At 59.5% G+C, this 18,792-nt stretch overlaps 2 protein-coding genes across 2 annotated transcripts; both read right to left on the bottom strand.

The window, feature by feature from the left end:
• Positions 1–1,709: 1,709 nt before the first annotated feature.
• On the bottom strand, positions 1,710–9,826 carry ZGLP1 (zinc finger GATA like protein 1). Its single transcript, XM_074980383.1, has 7 exons — positions 9,606–9,826; positions 9,205–9,225; positions 8,721–9,172; positions 5,534–5,646; positions 4,166–4,259; positions 3,249–3,380; positions 1,710–1,758 (listed from the first exon to the last, which is right to left on the bottom strand). Exons 1-7 carry the CDS (start codon positions 9,741–9,743, stop codon positions 1,710–1,712), a joined length of 999 nt encoding a protein of 332 aa, XP_074836484.1. The 5' UTR covers positions 9,744–9,826.
• Positions 9,827–12,740: 2,914 nt separating this feature from the next.
• Positions 12,741–16,656, bottom strand: FDX2 (ferredoxin 2). The gene is made up of 5 exons (XM_074979954.1): positions 16,551–16,656; positions 15,594–15,645; positions 14,696–14,802; positions 14,039–14,126; positions 12,741–13,502 (listed from the first exon to the last, which is right to left on the bottom strand). The coding sequence occupies exons 1-5, from the start codon at positions 16,654–16,656 to the stop codon at positions 13,346–13,348; spliced, it is 510 nt and encodes a 169-aa protein (XP_074836055.1). The 3' UTR covers positions 12,741–13,345.
• Positions 16,657–18,792: the final 2,136 nt, after the last annotated feature.

The raw sequence follows: 18,792 nt of genomic DNA on the forward strand, positions 1-18,792 counted from the left end.
TCCCGAGCGATTCAGCCCCGCACTTTGGCGCTCCTTGGGCAGGCGGCCTGACTTCCCTGCAGTCAAGCCACAAGCCCAAACGTTTCGCTGAACTGGAGCCTTAATATCAGCAGGAGCAGCACCACCTGGGGGTTCAAATAAGACCCCCTGACCAGGGGCCAGATCCAGTCTGGGGACTCAGGCGCATCCAGACCAGTGTCTCGTCCCCGATCGGCTGCACAGGGAGGTGTAAGGACGTAGAATCAGAGCTAATTTGCCTGCACCATGCAAGGCCACGTCCTGGTAGCTGCTGCTTAGATTGGCCCCAGGCTGCGGTACAAGGTTCAGAATCCCTCCCCAGCCCCGTGTAACTCGGCAGATCTCTGCTGACTCCGGCCACCTGCCATGTGGGCAAGGCCCCTTCGAATCTGCCCAATTGTTCTGCCTTCAAGGACGTCCAGAGGCAGCGAATTCTGCAGACAGCTCCTCAGCAGAAGGAACTGGTCGCTGCCCAGGGACTGCCCCTCAGATGAGCTGCTCTAGCCCTGACTAGCACAGCCAGCCCCCCAGCTCAGCTGAACTCACTTCCTATCAGGCCCCGACACGACACAGATCTTAACTTTCAAGCACACCGTTAAGCACCATGTTGAGTAGGGATGGGACTGGTCCTGGATGAGCCTGGAAATCTCTCAGGCCTCGCTCCTCTCAGGGCTTTAATCTCTTAACACTCACTGACTTCAAGACTCTCGTTGCCACTTGCAGAGTACTTGGCCAGCACCTCAAATGGATAGAAGCAGCTGTGGATGGGGCAGTGGGGCCGGGCCAAGGAACCAACATATCACAGCGAAAGCCCAAAGGAATGTGCACCTACAAGAACCCAGTTTAATTCGACGGTGCAACCGTTATACTCCTAAAGAACAGCCAGGACCCCGACCACGTCCAAGCGCCTTAGAGTGAATCGCTTCCTGGCATTGTCACCACACTAAAGTGTTTGAAAACTTGTGCCAGGAAGGAGGAAAGGCGGCACTTTCTTGCAAAGTCTACAGCTTGGCACCAAGGTTTTCATTTATGTGCGCGAGGTCAGAGCACCACATGGCAAAACTAACTAGATAAATTTACACATAGAAATAGCTCTCGCTAACAGTCCTATACAAGAATGCCCCAGAAGTGCTCTTTTAAGTAACCTAACCAGCTCATTGAGAAGTGACATGCGTTTCTGAAATTCATAACAAGGTAAAGAGAGAACGTCTCCATTCAAAAAGTGCAACCCTCACTCGGCTGAGTGCAGCAAAACATGCGTGGTTCCGTCTTAATTATCCCCAACTAATTTGTGGGTATTTGGTCTTCTTAAATGAAGCAGTACAAAAGCTGTGGAGCCTGAGCCCTGCATGTTTACAAGCTTGCTTTACAAGCTCTAGCCAGGGGAGGTAGGAGCAAGTTTAAGATTCCAACTCTTATTTTCCCACCCTCCTTCCAGCTTTGCAACAGCTTTGTGGGTTCATTTGCTCGTCCACCTCCCGAGTCGCTCGCACACACCAAGAGCAGGATGAGCCGCCCTTTTACACACCAGCACGAGAGGAAGGGAAAACGCAACGACAGGACCTAAAGGGAACAGGACTGAGCCTATGTTTCTCGCACACCTTTGCTCAGTCTGCAGTTCAGTGCCGGCATCCTGCTCGCACTCACGCTGCCCGACACCAGTGCCCGCTTCTGTGCGGCCCGCTGTCTGCTTAAGAGCAAAAAGTCCTTGCCTGAGACTTCAGGAAGTCGTCACATTTTCTGGAAGATCAAACAAGAGGAGCCCAGTTCAGTGACGTGCTTTCATCTAGGCGTGTGCGGTGAGCACCATCAGACACACACACTGCCAGCTGTGCCGCTGACCAGCTGAATCTCCCCGGACAGCTGCCAAGCACTGAGCATCCAGGGAACACATCAGCACAGAACCCAGGACTCTGCCTCTCCAGCCAGACGCTGTCCCTGCACCCACAGAGCCCCGGGTTGGCCCTCGTTAAAGAGGCACAGAGAGTGCAGGTGGCAAGACAAAGCTGCAGGGTGGGGAGTCTCAGGATGTTCAACCTCCAGAACATGTGAGACCAGGCCAGAGCAGGGAGCAGAACTTCACTCCAGAACGGGCCTAGGGAACAGGAGCTGTGAGGGGAGACAGAAAGAACTGAGCTTGTTTGGTTTAGAAAAGAGAAGGCCGAGAGGGGACATGACAGTGGTTTTCAAGTACCTCAAAGAGGGTTACAAGGAGGAGGGAGAAAGTTTGTTCTCCTTGGCCTTGGAGGACAGGACAAGGAGCAATGGGCTTAAACTGCAGCAAGGGAGGGTTAAGTTGAACATTAGGAAAACTTCCCAACTGTCAGGGTGGTCAAACACTGGACTAAATTGCCTGGGGAGTTCATGGAATCTCCCTCACTGGAGATATTGAAGTGCAGGTTGGAATTCCCCCAGCCCATCTCCCTTCAACTCACCCCATCAAACGGAACGGTGCTTGACAGCCAAGTGACAACGAAATGAGGCTGGTAACGTGCATTTACCCGATGCACAAACCAACTTCTGGCTGCAGACACATCCAACCATGTCAGGTGTGTGGTCAGTTTTTACGTGAAAGTACTTCACTCCTGTCTCACAGCATGTGGACAGGGCAGGGTTTGTCTCCTCCGGCATGGCCGAGGAAGGATGGGCGCATGAACGCTCACACTCCTGGAATGCAGCAGAGGAGAATGTTTCTACTGCTGAGTGACCTCTTGCAGCAAAATCATTTTCTATCTTTTCCAGGGGGAAAATCTTCAGTGGGTGAAACTCACCCACATGGGGAGAGTCTGGTTTACATGGAAGAAGAGTCCCTAGATTGTGTTCTGATTCCCTGCAAAGGGGTACATTCCACCCTCTGAGCTCAAGCTTCCCTGTAGCCAAGAGAATCCGCCCCACTGGAACAATAAAACAATTCACACCTCTCATTTCCTTTCACAATACAAACAATTTCACTGTATTGAATCAGTGGCTTCCGCTGCCGACCTGCCTGAGTGGAGGTGCTGAAAGGGGCTGGAGGATGTTGGATTTTAAGCATCAGAGGGGTAGCCGCGTTAGTCTGTATCCGCAAAAACGAGAAGTCCCATGGCACCTTTTAGACTGACAGGTTTTTTTGGCGCATAAGCTTTCGTGGGCAACGACCCGCTTCGACCGAGCTTAGTTGCCAAAGAGTCTGTTGGATTTTAAAGTAAGGCTGTGGAGACGTTCAGACAGACACACAAAAGAAGTGGTACCTTCTCTCCATTCTCTGCTGGGCCACGGCCATGCGCAGTCTGTCTCCACAGTTAGAGCAGCGCGAGTACGACTTCCCACTTTTCCTAGGGATATTCCAGCAGCGGAAACAGCGCACCCTGTACTTCTTGTACCTGGGGGAGAGAGGGAATGAGCTGGGTTCATCACATCTTGAGCCAAAGGTGGAATCCCCTTTTATTTCCCCTTCGGCATTTGAACCGTTGTTCCCTTTGCCCCAAAGGTGGATATTTAGGAAAATGCCATGAGCCGAGATTTTTGGAAATGAGGCCCAGAGTGTCAAAGGCTTTTGGGCACCTGAAATCAAGAGGAGTTCGGTGCCTCTGAGAATCTGCCTTTTGGTTCAGTGCCTAGCTCCATGTTTAGTGGCCTGGTGCTGCCAGCCACAAACATTCAAAAAACATGAGTCAGGAGCTCAAAGAACATCAAGGGTTTAGCTTAGAAATCAACCCCCCTGCCAAAAAAGAGAAACCAATGTTGATTTTTCTGTAATTGCTTTCTGGCTTCATCACCTTTCAAGGCAGATCAGGGCTGGGCTCTCAAGCTTTGCCCTGTTACCCTCTCGCAAAGTTTCCAGCTTTTTTCTGAAACATTTTTCAAAAATTACAGCTGAGTGTTTGGGGCCATCCCATGACTCCAGGAGCTGGAGCTTGTAGAAAAATGCCAATTATGGCAAGATTCTCAAACAGATCACCAGAGCTGGCAACACTGACTTAAGTACCTAAATAGAGATGAGGAACTGAGCCAGTTTCCGCACAAACAGAGCCTCTTTTCTCAAAGCTGCTGCATCTGTGGGAACTGCTGGGAGCTCAGAACTTGAAAACAAGCCACTCTTTTAGGTGCCTGAGTAGGCAAACACTTCCCTGGGTGTTTAATTGGGCATAGGTATTGACATAGGTACCTGATGCCACAGGCATTGCAGAGGGGGGTTCCGTCCTCAGCAACCCTCCACAGGGGAGTCTTCTTCGTCTGGCAGGAGGCGCAACACTTATTGCCTAAGGAAATGACAAAGCCTCAAACGTGGGCTACACGGTGGCTTCATGGCACAGTTTCCTGGCACGTGAGGTTACAAGGCAGCATGCACTGAGTGCAGGGCCCTGGACAGGAAGATCTATTGCCATAGGCTCCCTATGCACTTGTCTACAATTAGATCATCAACCATTACATTTCACCCAGTTAGCCCACTGCCGAACCCCGGAACGTGAGCTTGGCAGCTAAACCAGCTTCCAGGAAGGCCTCCAGTCTGCACACGAAGCCCTGAGAAGAAGCCACATCTTCCCTTGGTATCTTGTGTTCATCCTCACAGTTAACCACCGTGCCCAGTTTCTGATGAGCACGATGTCACAAGGGGATGAACCACCAGCTCTGACATCTAATAAAACCCACACCCTCCAGGGATTCTAAAACAAGGGCAAAGAGCTTAGATCTCCATCTGCTTTTGGGTGGATAAATGTTCTCAGTTTGCGACAGCGAGGAAGCTGCGGTAGCCTGTAAAGTGCAACACGCCTGCTTTTTTGTTTTGCTCGAATACAGACTAACAAAAATAATTCATTAGGTGATGAGCTTTCGTGGGACAGACCCACCTCTTTGTGATGTAGAGGAAGAAAAAAGAAAAAGATCCAACAGGTCCGGCACTGTCGCAACTTTATTTGGTCAAATCTTTTCATACCAACTGCACCTCCAAAATGAATCAAGCAGCACAACGCAAAATGAGGGGCCCATCCCACAAGTAACGAGGGTGCTGTTAGCCAAGAGAATTTGCTGCTGAAGTTAAAGGAAATGCTCACAGTAGTAGGCCCCGCACTGACCTGGCAATAAGTACATGTGAGAGGAGAGCCTTAAATTACAGCAACACGGCTCCTCAGTTGGTTTAAATGGGCAGCAGATGCCCTGGGAGGTCATGGAAGCTCCTTCCTTGAAGGTTTTCAAACTAAGCCATCTTAGAGGTTAGAGAGAGGGCAAGTCCTGCATCGGGGCATGGGCAGGAGTCAGACTCACCCTGGCAGCACAACCCTTCTAACCCTGCCGTTCTAGGGTTCTACAGCTGCTCCTGGGAGTTATACCCGATTTCCACCAGCCGGGATCTGGCTGGAGAGGGAATTAAGTGGCATATAGATCTTATGTGGGCTCCACAGCAGACTGTATTTCTCCCAGCAACAAGAAACTGAGGCCCAATGTGTGTGTACGTAGTTACATTTATAGGTGCACCAGTTGTTTCTGAGCATTCCCCTTTAATTAGCAAAGCTTTTGTTTCTGCACAGCAACGTACTCTGGCCAGAGAGGGCGTCCTGCTCCTCCTCAGAACTGCTGGCTCCGCACAGCTCCCTCGCTAAAGAGGTCTGACTCTGGTTTGGGCAATCACTGCTCCTCCAGCGCCTCGCACTGCAGACAGAGGAGAGCAAAACACTTACCAGGTTCTGAGACCACTTTCACACAAGGAGGGAAAGCCAGGGGAACAGCGTTAAAAAAAATCTTCCTCCCAAACCAACAAATTTGGCACCAAGGCTCAGCTTTCCCATCTTGTTGAGCTTGTTGGGCAATCACAGCTCCCAGCGCAGTGGGCACCGAACACTCCCAGATCGGCACGCGGTACTTTACAAACTCTTTCCACTGGTGCCAAGGACTGTCCAAGGTGCAGGACAGAGGAACTGCCACGAGGCATCTGAGCGACAGCTGACCTAGTCCAGGGACAGCCCAACAGATTCACTGGTTCTAAAGCCAGGCAGGACAGTTGTCATCCTCTAGTCTAACCGCCCAGGGGAGCCAGGCCCTAGGACTTTCCAAATCACCAGCTGTTTCAGAGCAAGGCGCAAGCAATGACAGTAGGCAGACGAGGGGTGAGCAACCACCCATGAAGGTCTCTTCCTAACCCCCAGTAGTTAGGGACTGACTTAAGGCCTAAGGCAGGAAGTTTAGTGTCCCTCCCAAAGTTATTAGCAGCCCTGGCAGTTATAGCTCTGGAGATCCAAGGGGTTCTTCGGAGGACACTGCTGAGAACACGTCCTCAAGGCAAATTGTTTAGAAACCAGGCTGCTCAATGCCCTAGGCTGGGGGGCTCCTCCTCCATGAGGAGTGTCAAACCAGCCACAAAGAGCACTTCTGTTTCCCACTTTGGCTATGAGAAGTCCAGTCCTCCCCAGACACTACAGCCCCCCCACCAGTACCTCACCCAGTACAGAGGGAAGGTTACGGAAACCAGTCTCACCAAACACAGAGATCCCACAGGACCAGCCGCATTCCCAGCTTGATTTACGAGTCAGAGTCTCCCCCCAGAGCTCCCTGTGCCAGTCCTCTGGAAATTAGAGTCCAGAGCCAGGGGCAGCAGCCCTTTGCAGGCAGTGCCGAAATTTGACCTTTTGACCTCTCCGTATGGGCCGAGTGCTGGAGATCTTCCCTAAAGTCATTCGCGGTCCCACTCACAACAGCGTTGTTAATAAATCAGGGAAGGTGCAGCGCTGTCCCATGGAGGGGGTGGCTGGCAGCATCAGCAGGGCCTTTTGCTCATCCACAGGCGGCCTGGCTCCAGCAAGCTCCCAGCTGCAGGGGGAGGAGGGGCAGGGCTGAGCTCCCGCCTCCCATGCCCATGAGAATCGGCTCACGTGCTGTGGGTTGCTGACCCCTGGCCCGGGGGTCTGAAAGGGACGGGGCGGAAAAGAAAGATACTGAGCTCTTGGTCAGGCTCGTGGCTGTGCTGGAACAAACTGTTGGTTTAAATCGTGTCTCCTGCTACATCTGGTCTGGCTGGGTCACTCCGCCCTGTCAGAGTCTCCTGCCGCGGCAAGGCTCCCCCAGAGGTAAGACACTGGAGTGAAGACCAAAGGGTGGAGTTTCCGGAGCCTCATATATCCCCTGCCATGTGGGGACATTCCCATCGCTCTTGCTGTGGAAAAACAGAGCTGCCAGAGGGTATCAAACCACCTGTCCATGCCTGACTCTGTTCTTTGCCGTTGCTCCCATGCTGGGCTGAACATCCCCAGGAAGGCTCATCAGCCCTGGACTAGCACATCCCAAGGCCCATTGTCATTCCAGTCATTCTAGTCCACTTGAAGAGGCTGCCAGACCTCCCGTCCGTGTCTCTCAGAAGCAGATATTTGAAATACCAGGACAGAACCAATCCTCAAAGTACGAAAGTGATACACATGTACGACAGCCACAGCCAGCGAATTACAAGCTTCTCCTAGACACCTCGCTTGGCCCACTCCGGCCGGACAAAATATGCTGCAAACATAGAAGAGTGGTTGGAACAACCATCTATGTGGTCACATTTAAATCAGATAATGTCACCAATCTCCCTGTCATTCAATCCCTCCTGGAATCCTGCTCAGTTCTTGGGGTCTGTGGCCTCCAGCTGCAGCCCATGGCCGACCTCCAGAGTGCGTTTTAAAAAGTATTCTCTGTTTTGACATTGCCAGCTTGGGTTTTCCTTTAACATGGCAACAGCAAATCAGGCCCCACCATCTAAGGACTGAGGGGAAGTTTCTCAAAAGCACCTGCAGTGATTTAGGCACAAAAGTTCTTTCAAAAGTCAATGGAACTTGTGCTCTTAAACCACTTAGGTGGTTAAAAAAAACCTCCCCCCCCCATGTGCATATGAGAATGTGAAATTCCAGCATTTGGCTGCATCTCTCCCGGCGGTGGAAGGCAGAGCACAGAACCAAAGAGAAGTCTCTGTCTAACTTGAAAAGGAACCGTCTGCGGACGGACATGTTCACAAGCGGGCGACTAGACTGTACAGTAATACGAGAGAGTGTTGGACGAGACAGGGAACCTCCTGCTCCAGGGCTTAAACCAGTCGCTCTAAGAAAAAGCGGGGGACAGAGTAACCCACATGCCCCTGCAAATCTCTTACGCCTTCCTCAGAAAGAGCTGGGGGGGGGGGCCTGATTTCGGGCAGGGGGAGATGCTCTTGCCTGGTACTTTACACTCCAGCCCAGTGAAACTGGGTCAGGGACTGAGCCATTGCCAGACCAGCTCAGCCCCAGCCCTCACCGAACCCAGGGTCCAGTCTCTGCCAGTGGCCAGGGGAGGTGGCAGGATCTGGAGAAGACACAGACTCATACGGGATAATCCCCATAGCCCAAGGAAGATGCTCTCCTGGGTTTGCCTTGTGCGCCTGGTGGCTCTCCCAGAGACTGGGGCACAGCCAAGGTGACCGGCCAGCGAGCTGGTGGGGAAAGGGGAGAGCTGTGCGTGGGGATGGAAGGTTAATAATAGGGGTGCGGAGAGAGAGGGGCGGGCCGCATAGGGATGGATAGATGGATGGAGAGGGTACATGGAGGTTGGGGCCGGTCCTGCTGTGGGGCTGCACTGCACTGCCAGGCCTCCTGAGGTCCCATAGGTGGACGGGCACCCTGGGGTCACCCGTGACACGCGGGGGGGTGGGACCAGCCGGTCACTGGGTGGCTCAGACGGGCGCCCTGAGCAGAGCCCGGCCAGGCTGCCGGAGGACCCTGTACCTGCTGTAGCGGGGGCGGATGAGGAGCTGGTACCCGTCGGGGCTGCCTTGGCAAAGGCGCAGGTGCATGCGGAGGGTCACTCCCTGGAAAGCGGGGTCCCGGGGCTCGGCGCTCCGGCGCGGGGCGGCCTGCTTGCGGGGCTTCCTCCGCCCGCAGCCCGGCTCGGGGGGCAGGAGGCCGGGGCGCAGGGCGTGGGGCGCCGCCCCCGCCGCCAGGTGCGAGCAGTGCAGGCTGATGAGGCTCAGCGCGTCCATGGGGCTGCGGGCGCGCGGGGAAGCGGCCCCGAGGGGGCGCTGCGCGCCCGGCCCCGCTGTCTGCTGCTGCGCCCAGGGCGCACGGCTCGGCTCCGGCGCGCCCCGCGGCGCCTGGGGCAGCTGCTGGGCGGACTCCTGCAGGAAGCTCAGGGCGCCGCGGTCGAGGGGCGGGGGGCAGCCGGCCGGGCTGGGCGGGGGCTCCGCGGGGCTGCGGACGACAGCGGGGGCGCGTCGGGCCGGGGCCGGGGGCTCTCCCCCACGCCCCGGGGCGCTGCCCCCCCCCGGCCTGATCCTCGCCCCCCCCGGGGCGCTGCCCCCCCCGGCCTGATCCACGCCCGCCGGCCTGGGAGCCCCTCAGCAGCGCCCCATCGCCCCCTCAGGACCCTCCCCGGCCCCTCCCCCGCCGGCTGCGCCCGCCGGGATCCCGCCCGCGACCCGACCAATGGCAGCGGGAGGTTGCGCCTCGCGCCCGGCCCGCGGGCAGCTCCCGGGACAGCCGATCCGGACCCCCCTGTCCGGGCCAGGCGCGCGGGACCGATCCGGACCCTCCCCACGGGCCGGCGCCTGGGGGTGACTCCGATCTCCCGGGGGGGCGGGCAGACCCACGGCGCGGATCTGCCCCTCCCCGGGCTGACCTGGCTCCCCGGGCCGGGCTAGCTGGGGCCCGGGCGGGGCTGCCGGGCTCCGGCTCCAGGCAGGGCGGGAAGAGCAGCTGCTGCAGGAGGGAGAAGTCCGGGGGGTGCCCGTCCAGGAACAGCTCCCCCTCCATGGGCCGAGCAGGCCGGGCAAGGACGCGGCCCTGCCGGGCGGAGGAGCCTTAACAGGGCGCAGCTGGGCTGCCCTGGGCCTCGCCCTATAGCAGCCCGGGGGCGGGGGCGTCAATCACCTGCTTGGACTGGCTCCAGGGCCATCTGGCCCAGCAGTTGGGGGCCGCCCGCGCTGGGGCGTGGGGTGACCAGGGGTTTGCAGCCGCTGAGGAGCGGAGGCCCCACAGCTGCACCCCCAATGGCGAGGGGGCTCATCCCGGGCCGGGAGTGTCCAGAGCAAGTCTCCCTCTTGCCCTGGCTGGTGGGTGCCAGTTGGGGGGTGATGCTGCCCCGCCCCCAGCCTGTGGGAGGGCCGGCAGCCAGTGCTGTGCCCACAGCTGTGGGCTGGTGGGGGCGGGGCTCCCTGCGTGCTCCTGGCACTGCTGTGGGGCAAAGGGTGAATTTCTGACTCCCCCTCCTGCTGCTGCTGGGGGGGCAGGTCTGCGCCTCTGCTAGGCTAGGGTCGGACTCAGCGCTGGTCCCTGCCAGCCCGGGGAGCTGAGCTTGCAGCCAGGACCCTGGGGCGGGCTGGGAGCCTTCTGGTGCAGGGCGCTGCACATGGCAGAGGTTATTCCAGGAGCAATCAGAGCAGGGTGGTCCAGAGGCTGTATCAGTGATGCCTTGTATGGCCCTGGGCCTCTATCCCTGGCTGTGGGTTTCTGGTCTTAGCTGTGCCCAGCCTCTGCCCAGGCCTGTGGGGGTCCCAGGAGCCATCTGCAGCAGAGCTGGCAAGGGCCAGAGTGAGCCTGGCAGGCTGGAGGTTGGGCCAGAAGCTGTTCTGCAGAAAAGGCCCTGGGGAGGGCTGCGGCAGAGAAGCTGGACAGCAGCCAGCAGCAGGCCCTGGTCACCTGGGAGGCTCCCAGCAAGCTCAGCCAGTGGCTCGAGTGGAGGGATGGTCGGGGAAGCCACCTCTGGAGTATTGTCCAGTTTGGGGCCCCCATTACAGGACGGGTTGGGCATGTGCTCCCTGGCACTGGGCTGGAAGAGCAAGGGGCCGCCCAGCAGTCAGAAGGGCCAGTCCTCTGCCGGCAGGGGGCCTGGGCCCTGCAGCCCTCCCTACACTCAGCAGTGGTGCTCCTAGCTGCATCCCGTGGGAGGGGGTTGGACCCAACCTGCACTTGCCCACAGGAAGCAGGGCAAGCTGGGGACGCCTCATTCTTCCCCCACAGCCGGCGAGTGCAGGGCTTCCCCCAGCCCTGCTCATCCCCTGGCTGCACATCAGTGGCAGGAAGAGGTGGGGTGGAGCTAGCAGGGCTGGGGGGAGGTCACAAGAGCAGCGTAGCCCCCAGATCAATGGGCTGCAGCATGTCACTTGAGGAGAGGCTGAGGGAACTGGGCATCTTTAGTCTGCAGAAGGGAAGAGTGAGGAGAACTGACAGCAGCCTCCAGCGGGTCCAGAGAGGCTGTTCTCAGTGCTGACGATGGCAGAACAGGGACCGATGGCCTGAAGGTGCAGTGAGGTCAGATATTAGGAAAAACTCCTTCCCCAGGAGGGTGGTGAAGCTCTGGGATGTTACCTAGAGCGGTGGTGGAATCTCCATCCCTGGAGGGTTTAACTCCAGCTTGACAAAGCCCTGGCTGGGGGAATCGAGGTGGGGCCAGTCCTGGATGGAGCAGGGGCTTGGACTCCATCTCCAGAGGCCTCATCAGCCCTCATCTACTGGGTTCACCTTAACCCTAGCAGCCCGGCCCAGCAGCTGTGCCCACGTCCTGGGCTGGAGGTGGAGCAGCTCCTGTGACAGTCACAGGGACTTGGTTTGGTTCTTGCTGGGTGGACCCCTTGGGCTCAAGCATCTCCGACTCCCCGCCTCGGCTCTGCCCCACAAGTGAGCAGGGCCGTCACCGCATAGGCAGGCTGCCTCCGGTTCAGGGCCCAGCATTTCCTGCTGTCCCCAGGCAGAGCAAAATGACACTGCAAATTCCCCCAAAGCCAAAACACTTCCAAGCAAACGCCACCCCCCAGCCACTTGCCAAGCTGCTGCCGTGGCTTTACGCAGCTCCCTGCTGTGCAGCCCGTGCTGGGACCAGAGGGGGTGGCAGAAGAACCCAACTCGACCAGTTGTGCACATCTCATGGGGGGGAAGGGGGCATTCTGCAGGGCAGGGGCACAGCGCCACTGCTGGTGTGGACCATGGCAGCTGGTCCACCAGACAGCACCGGTGAGCAGAGGGGGCGTGAGATGCAGTGTCTCTCTCTCTCATTAGAGGAATAGTAACAGAGAGGGAGCTGCGCTAGTCTATACACTATCAAAGCAAAAAGCAGTCAAGTAGCACTTCAAAGACTAGCAAAATGGTTTATTAGGTGAGGAGCTTTCGTGGGACAGACCCACTTCTTCAGCCCATCAGACTGGTACTGTCTGGTCTGGCTCTGGTCTGAAGAAGCGGGTCTGTCCCACGAAAGCTCCTCACCTAATAAACCATTTTGCTAGTCTTTGAAGTGCTACTTGACTGCTTTTTGCTTTCATTAGAGGAGGGTAACCCTGTTGAGCAGCTGGACACTGGCTTTTGCTGACGCTTGGCCCCAGGAAACCAGGATGCTTGGCAGGGCAGCTCCCTTTAAGCCTCCTGCGGAGTCTGGCACCGAGCCAGAGGGCGTCCTGGGGCTTGCCCTGCCCGGACAGGCGGCTCCTGTGTCTGTCTGGGGGCTGCATGTCGGAGCACGATAACAGTCTGGCAATCCCTTGTCTCCCCGGCTGATGTTCTGCTAGGTCCCCTTGTGCCTCTGTGGGGGGCTGAGGCTGCAGGACAGGGGAGAGAAGCACTGACGCCCCTCAGCCAGTGGTGCTGACACCAGCAAGGGGGACGGGAGAAGCGTTGATCTTTGCTCCAGTTCTCCCCAGTGTCTGACTGCAGCCAGAAAGTGAGGGGCACCCTGCTGCCCGCTGCTCCCGTGTACCCCATTCCACAGCTCCCAGCACCCTCCTGCCCCCGGAGACAGGCACAGGGCCAGGTCCTTGTTGATGTCGAAAGGGAGCTTTAATAATAAACGGGGGAGGGGAAGGTGGCCCTGCATGGCACAGGGCAAGCCCAGCACATGTCCTGCTTTGGTCCCTGCCATCAAAACGGCCAAGAGAACACACCTGGGCACTAAAGACACGACAGCGCACCAGGAGAAACCGCTGGCTCCAGGCACAGCGCGCGCAGAGCCCCCCTCACTAGCCTCCCAACATCAAATGGCCCAGAGAACAGGCCTGGGCACTAAAGACACGACAGCGCACCAGGAGAAACCGTCAGCTCCAGGCACAGTGCACGCAGAGCCCCCCAGCAACCTCCCCTTGGGGCTGTGGGGAAAACAGTCCAGCTGCTGCACTGCCGCCCCATTCCGTCTCACGCTGCTGCTGTGGGGAGGCTGTTCCAGTTTCCTTGCTGCGGTCATTCCCCCCCAACTCCAGTCGCGCCTTCAGCGCTGCCGCCGCGGGCTGGAAAACTAAGAGCCCTTCCCCTGAGCTCTCCAGGCCACCAGCAGCACAGCAACCCGTGGGAACCTTCTCCAACCTGCCCCCTTGCCGGGGGCTCTATTAAGGCCCAGCCCAGACTCCCGGGCAGCTCAGAGCCTGCTCCAGCCATCAGTGGGGCTTGGGCACGTGGCCATCCACATAGAAGTTCCTGGTGATTTTGGGCAGGGTGAACTCTGCCCCCTCCAGCTCCTTGGTGAGGATGATCTGGCAGCCGAGCCGGGAGTTCTCCTGCAGCTGTGGAGCCAGGTCCAGCATGTCTTCCTCCCTAGGGAAGCCCCAGAGCCAGGTGACTCCATGCAGCCAGGGCAGGGAGCTGGGCACAGCTATCGTCCCACGGACAGGCGGCCACCCCACATTAGCGCAAGAAGAACGAACGGGCCTCAGCTGCCCCGGGCTGGAGTCCTAGTGCTGGCGAAGCCTGCAGTGACCCAGAAGGGCTGGGAGTGGCCTGTCCTCCCCACGTCCCCCGCATGACAATCCAGCGCCTGGGATGCTCAATGAAAACCATGTTCACCCCACAGGAGGGACGGGGAGCACATGGGAAAAACACGATCAGATCCAGAGAGCGCCTGGAACCTGCAGCCCCCGAGACCTGTTTCCATCACCTGTAAAATGGGGCTAGTTCTTCACTGCTCTGTTTAGAGGGTGAGGGACCGGATGCTGCAGCTGTACGCTTGTGCATCCTTGCTCAGGGTACGTGCAGCACCCAGCATAATAGGGACAGGAATGCAGCGGTAGGCTTTCACGGAGCCCCACCCTTTGGAGCAGGGCAGCCGGGCCCAGGCACCCAGGGGCTGTTACCTTTCGTCCGGGGCAGGCAGCTTGTCCACGAACTCCTGGCTCACGTAGAGGTGGCAGGTGGAGCAAGCCAGGGAGGCTTCGCAGGCCCCTGGGAACACCAAGAGTGGAAGGTCAGGGTGTGGGCAGGGCCCTGCCGGGGGAAGGAGACCGGGGCGCCAGCCTTGTCTCTGTAAACTGAGGGTGTCCTCTGTGCATCCCTCACTTCCAATGGCTCCCGCTGGCTCCTCCTGCCCAGCTCGGGCAGCCTTTGGCAGCCTGCTGCCTTGGCGCCCCTGCTCCACATGGCCCCACTCTGGATTCTTGAGCCTCAACTCCAGCCAGCTTGCAGAGAAGGGGAGTCCAGCTGCAGGGAGGGGTGCATGGGGACCAATAACTGGGGGAACCATGGGATGAAGAGAGACAAGCTGCAGCCCAGCCCTACCCCTGCCCTCCTTCCTTCAGCATGACCCCTGGAAATCTGCCAGGGGACTCGGCCAATCTCCCAGAACACGGGGAGGTCAGAGGGAAGTGGGGGTCCACCATGAAGAGATCCCAGGTGCTCCCGTGGCTGGATCAGAGGCTGGCAGCAGCAGGGAAGCAGGGACTCTCTGGCTGTCTACAGCACTGATCAGTGGCAAGGGAGGAGCAGAAGTGGGGGTGCTACAGAGCAACACAGACCTTCCAGTTCGATGTCATGCCTCTGGGCCAGGCGCAGAGCGTCCTCCCCCACGTGCCCCTGCACAGGGATCCGGCGCCCGGCACGGTCAATGAAAACCACATTCACCCTGGTGGGAGGTGTTGGGAAAACACAATCAGATCTGGAGGCCGCTTGGGATCTGCAGCCCTTGGAAGAGGGTTTAGGGGCTCAGGTGGATGCTGAGCCCAGTGCTACAGACTGAGCAGAGCCAGGGCTACTGATGGGGGTGGGGGAGGGGATCAGCTCCCCACATCAGAGCTGCCTGCAGACCAGCTGGAACCACGCACATGGCAGGCCTGCTGCACATCCCTTCAGCCAGGCCACTGACAGCCAGATGTGAGCCCCATGCCGGACACAGCACCTCCCAGACACAGAGGAAGGTCCAGGCCATCTCAGTCATGTGACAGATGGGGAAACTGAGGCAAGGAGCAAGCCAGAGACTCACCCAAGCTCTGCCACAGAGCCAGGGACCCACGTTCTCCTGAATCCCAGCCCAGTGCTGCAGACACTTGGCTGTGCTGCCACTCCCACACACTTCAGTGCCCGATTCTCTGAGGGGCAGGTGCTGGCAGTTCCACTGGCACACACCAGTGCTCAAGTCCGCCTGGTGAGGGAGGCAGATACACCCCTCCTTGTGCTGACCAGAGACAAACTGGGGGAGGGACTTGCCCGGGGTCACCTCAGGAGTTGGTGTCAGTCCTGGGATTAGAACCCAGGCACCCTGCACCCCACTACCACCCTGCATCCTTTGGCCCATGTCCAGCAGCCTCAGAAAACGGAGCGCGTCCTGGCAACGGTTGCAGAGGAGCCAAAATCCCCCAGCGTAATGGCAGAGAAGGGGGCCCAAGAGCAGTTCCATCAGGGGATCCTGGTACTCACACGTCGCCCACGGGCTCTGCTCTGCTGCTCTCCTCTTCTGCTCGGAACACCACTGGGAAAAACACATTGCAACTCAGCTAGCGTCTCCCTGCCCCAGGGCTTTCAGCCAGCCTGAGTGGGGCAGGAGCTTGTAAGCACAGGGGCAAACAGTGCAGTGGGACAGCTCCTGGGAATGGGGAGAGAAGGGGGTCCAGGGCTCATCCTCATTCCCACCCAGGCCAGGCTCCTGGAGCTGCAGCCAGCAGAGACCTGCTGCAGATGCTTCTAGTGGGGCAGGGGACATGGCGGGCAGGGATTGATAGACCAGGCTAGGCTAGGCAGAGAACGTCTTGAGCCTCTGGCTCAAACCCATACACCTGGGACCTTTATCCAGCCGGACTGGCAGTGGGAAGGTGCCTAAGAGAATTAGGAGTCCAATTCACAGTGAAAGGCAGCAGGCAGTGGGCTGCATCCAGTAGGTGACCAACACCCAATGCCTCTCACTGAGGAGTCCATCCGGAAACTGCAGCCTTGTCCGCTGCTAGGCACCCCCCCCTGCGGTGCTGCTGCCCCAGTGCACGCCCCTCGCGCACCAGGGTGGTGCGACTCGCACGGAGGGGGATCACACCTGGTCACAGTCACAGCGCAGGGGGTGAAGATGAGAACTTGCTTTCATTTGACCCCTCCCCCGGGGGCAGAAGGGACCTTAACCCCGTTCACAGGGGTCCAACCCCCGCCCGGCAGGGCCAGGGGGCCTGGGGCGGAGCAGGGCAGAAACCCAGCCAGGTCCTCCCCCGGGCGGGGCCGCGCAGGGCTCCGCCTGCCCGGGGCTGGGAACCACGGCGAGGGCGGGGGGCTGCCGCCTTCCCACCCGCCCGGCCCCGGCCCCGGCCCCGGCCCCCCGCGGCTCCTCCTCTCCCGCAGCGGCCGAGGCCCCACTGCAAGGGCCCCGCCCCGCCCCGCCCCGCCCCGCCCCACCTGCCGCGCGGAAGCCCCGCGCCGGGCGGAGCCGCAGCCCCCCGGCCGCCCCCAGCAGCAGCCGCCGAGCCACAGGCGCGCCCCCGGCAGCCATGGAGGCCGCCATGACAGGCGTCACGTGATCCGGGCCAGGTCAGAGGTCACAGGAGGCGGCGGCATTTAAGGGACGAGCGAGGCAGGGGGGTTGGGGCGGCCGGGGGCGGGGAGGGGCTTGTTATGGGGCTGGGGCCCTTGTTGGGGGGGGGGCAGCTGGCAGGGGCTGGGGCCCTTGTTGGGGGGGGCAGCTGGCAGGGGCCCTTGTTGGGGGGGGGGCTGGGGGCAGCTGGCAGGGGCCGGGGGCAGCTGGCAGGGGCCCTTGTTGGGGGGGGGGCTGGGGCCCTTGTTGGGGGGCAGCTGGCAGGGGCTGGGGCCCTTGTTGGGGGGGGGCTGGGGGCAGCTGGCAGGGGCTGGGGCCCTTGTTGGGGGGGGCTGGGGGCAGCTGGCAGGGGCCCTTGTTGGGGGGGGCTGGGGGCAGCTGGCAGGGGCTGGGGCCCTTGTTGGGGGGCAGCTGGCAGGGGCTGGGGCCCTTGTTGGGGGGGGGGCTGGGGGCAGCTGGCAGGGGCTGGGGCCCTTGTTGGGGGGGGCAGCTGGCAGGGGCTGGGGCCCTGCTGTGCACCCCCTGCTCCAGCACTGATGGCCACTGCCCAAGCCCCGCAGAGGCCCAGGCGAGGAGGGGGCAGGGTCTCCACCCGGCGCCAGCTCTGCTCCTGTGTGTTCAGCTTCCTTCACCCACTCCCGTAGCTGCACCGGGGACGGCCCCCAGCCCTCATCTGTTCCATCTCAGTGGAGTGAGGCCAAGGCTCCCTCTGCGCCCAGGACCTGAGCATCGCTCAGGAGAGGGCTCAGGACTCAGCAGAGCATGTTTGGTGCCTGACCTCAGGCCCTGCCCAGCCCCACTCTCACCCTCACCCCCAGAGGACCAGGCTCCTGCCTACTACGCTGAAAAGGGCCTGCAAGGAGCCAGGCCTGGCCCTACCCCACTGAAAAACAAGCAACTAGACCGAGAGGCTACAAACAGAGCAGGGACCCAGCTGGGAAGGGAGCTGACGGCTCGGACTCAGGTTTCTAAGCTGGCCCAGCCCCAGGTTCAGGCTCTAGGCAGATTTGCAGCTGTGCTGCTGCTACTCCTCTGGGACCACGAGGATAGTCCAGGCCAAAGCGGCTGCTGCCTCACACCCTGCGTGGTGCTGGGCAGAGCCGAGCTCAGCTGAAACACACAGATGGCAGCCAGCTCCTCAGCTCATAGACCCTGCTCCTGCTAGCAGCTGCGAGTGGACACAACCCCCCAGGCCTCTAAGCACCTGGCTGTGAAGGTGAAATGGGTCTTACTGGTACTCTGCCCCAGGTCGAGGCAGCAGCGTGAACCCTCTGAGCTGTCTTCCCTTCCCTTCCCTTGCAGGAGGGAGATCACTCATCTCCACCCCTGCAGGCTGCTACTCTCACCTTGGCTTTTCACAGATGCTTCTGCTAGTGCCCCGGGGCACTCTGCGTGTTGGTTAAACACCTGCCCCTTACTCTCCTCCAGTCTCTGCAGCATGCAAGCTCTCACTTTCGAGACAGGAGCCAGCTGGCTCAGGCTGGGCCTGTCCCACCCTAACCACCACCCATAAGGATAAAGCCAGGCACAAGGAGGTCAGTACAAAACAGGCCTGTTGCCGAGTTCCCAACTCTAACCTGGCTTGGGCCAGAGCACAGGAGCTGCTCTCTCCCCTCCAGCAAGCAAAGTGGAGGGCAGGGATGAAGTGACCATGGGGAAGCCGCTGTGGAAGCCAGGCACAGTAGACACCATAGCCCAAGCCAGGTGGCAGCAAGGGAACTGGGTCAGTCATCACCCTGGACAGGAGCGAGGGCTTGGCCCCAGGACTGTGAGTGGAATTCAGAGGTGCACATATCCACGTAGCAAAGCGGGTGTCTGACAGCTGGCATGCTGCTTTGAAGATGCAGGATGCAGTGCTGGAGTGATGGGGCCTCTGGAGTCAGGGTCCATGGAGACAAAGCTAAGGGGCGAAGCTGTTGCCCGAGGGATGCACAGCCCAGTGTCCTGCTAGAGACTGGTGTCTAGAGACTTCAGCCAAGGCCCCAGGAGATGCTATTAAACCTGGCCTGCCGGGGGCTGCTAGGCCGCCCTCTTCCGCCAGGGCCCCAGACCCCAGCTGTGGTGCAGCTGCCACGGGAACCTGGCTGATGGTGTGAGCATTCAGAA

This window comes from Carettochelys insculpta, chromosome 29 (genome assembly GCF_033958435.1).
Source record: "Carettochelys insculpta isolate YL-2023 chromosome 29, ASM3395843v1, whole genome shotgun sequence".
NCBI classification, from domain to species: Eukaryota; Metazoa; Chordata; order Testudines; family Carettochelyidae; genus Carettochelys; species Carettochelys insculpta.

Excerpts from the sequence above, each read along its gene's own strand:
- ZGLP1 (XM_074980383.1), bottom strand. The coding sequence starts at position 9,743 with ATGGAGGGGGAGCTGTTCCTGGACGGGCACCCCCCGGACTTCTCCCTC. Across the intron at positions 5,647-8,720 it reads ATCCGCCCCCGCTACAGCAG|TGCGAGGCGCTGGAGGAGCA; the intron begins GTACAGGGTCCT and ends CTCTGTCTGCAG. Across the intron at positions 1,759-3,248 it reads CAGCAGAGAATGGAGAGAAG|AAAATGTGACGACTTCCTGA; the intron begins GTACCACTTCTT and ends TTGATCTTCCAG.
- FDX2 (XM_074979954.1), bottom strand. The coding sequence starts at position 16,656 with ATGGCGGCCTCCATGGCTGCCGGGGGCGCGCCTGTGGCTCGGCGGCTG. Across the intron at positions 15,646-16,550 it reads GCGGGGCTTCCGCGCGGCAG|TGGTGTTCCGAGCAGAAGAG; the intron begins GTGGGGCGGGGC and ends TGTTTTTCCCAG. Across the intron at positions 14,803-15,593 it reads GCAGAGCCCGTGGGCGACGT|GGTGAATGTGGTTTTCATTG; the intron begins GTGAGTACCAGG and ends ACCTCCCACCAG.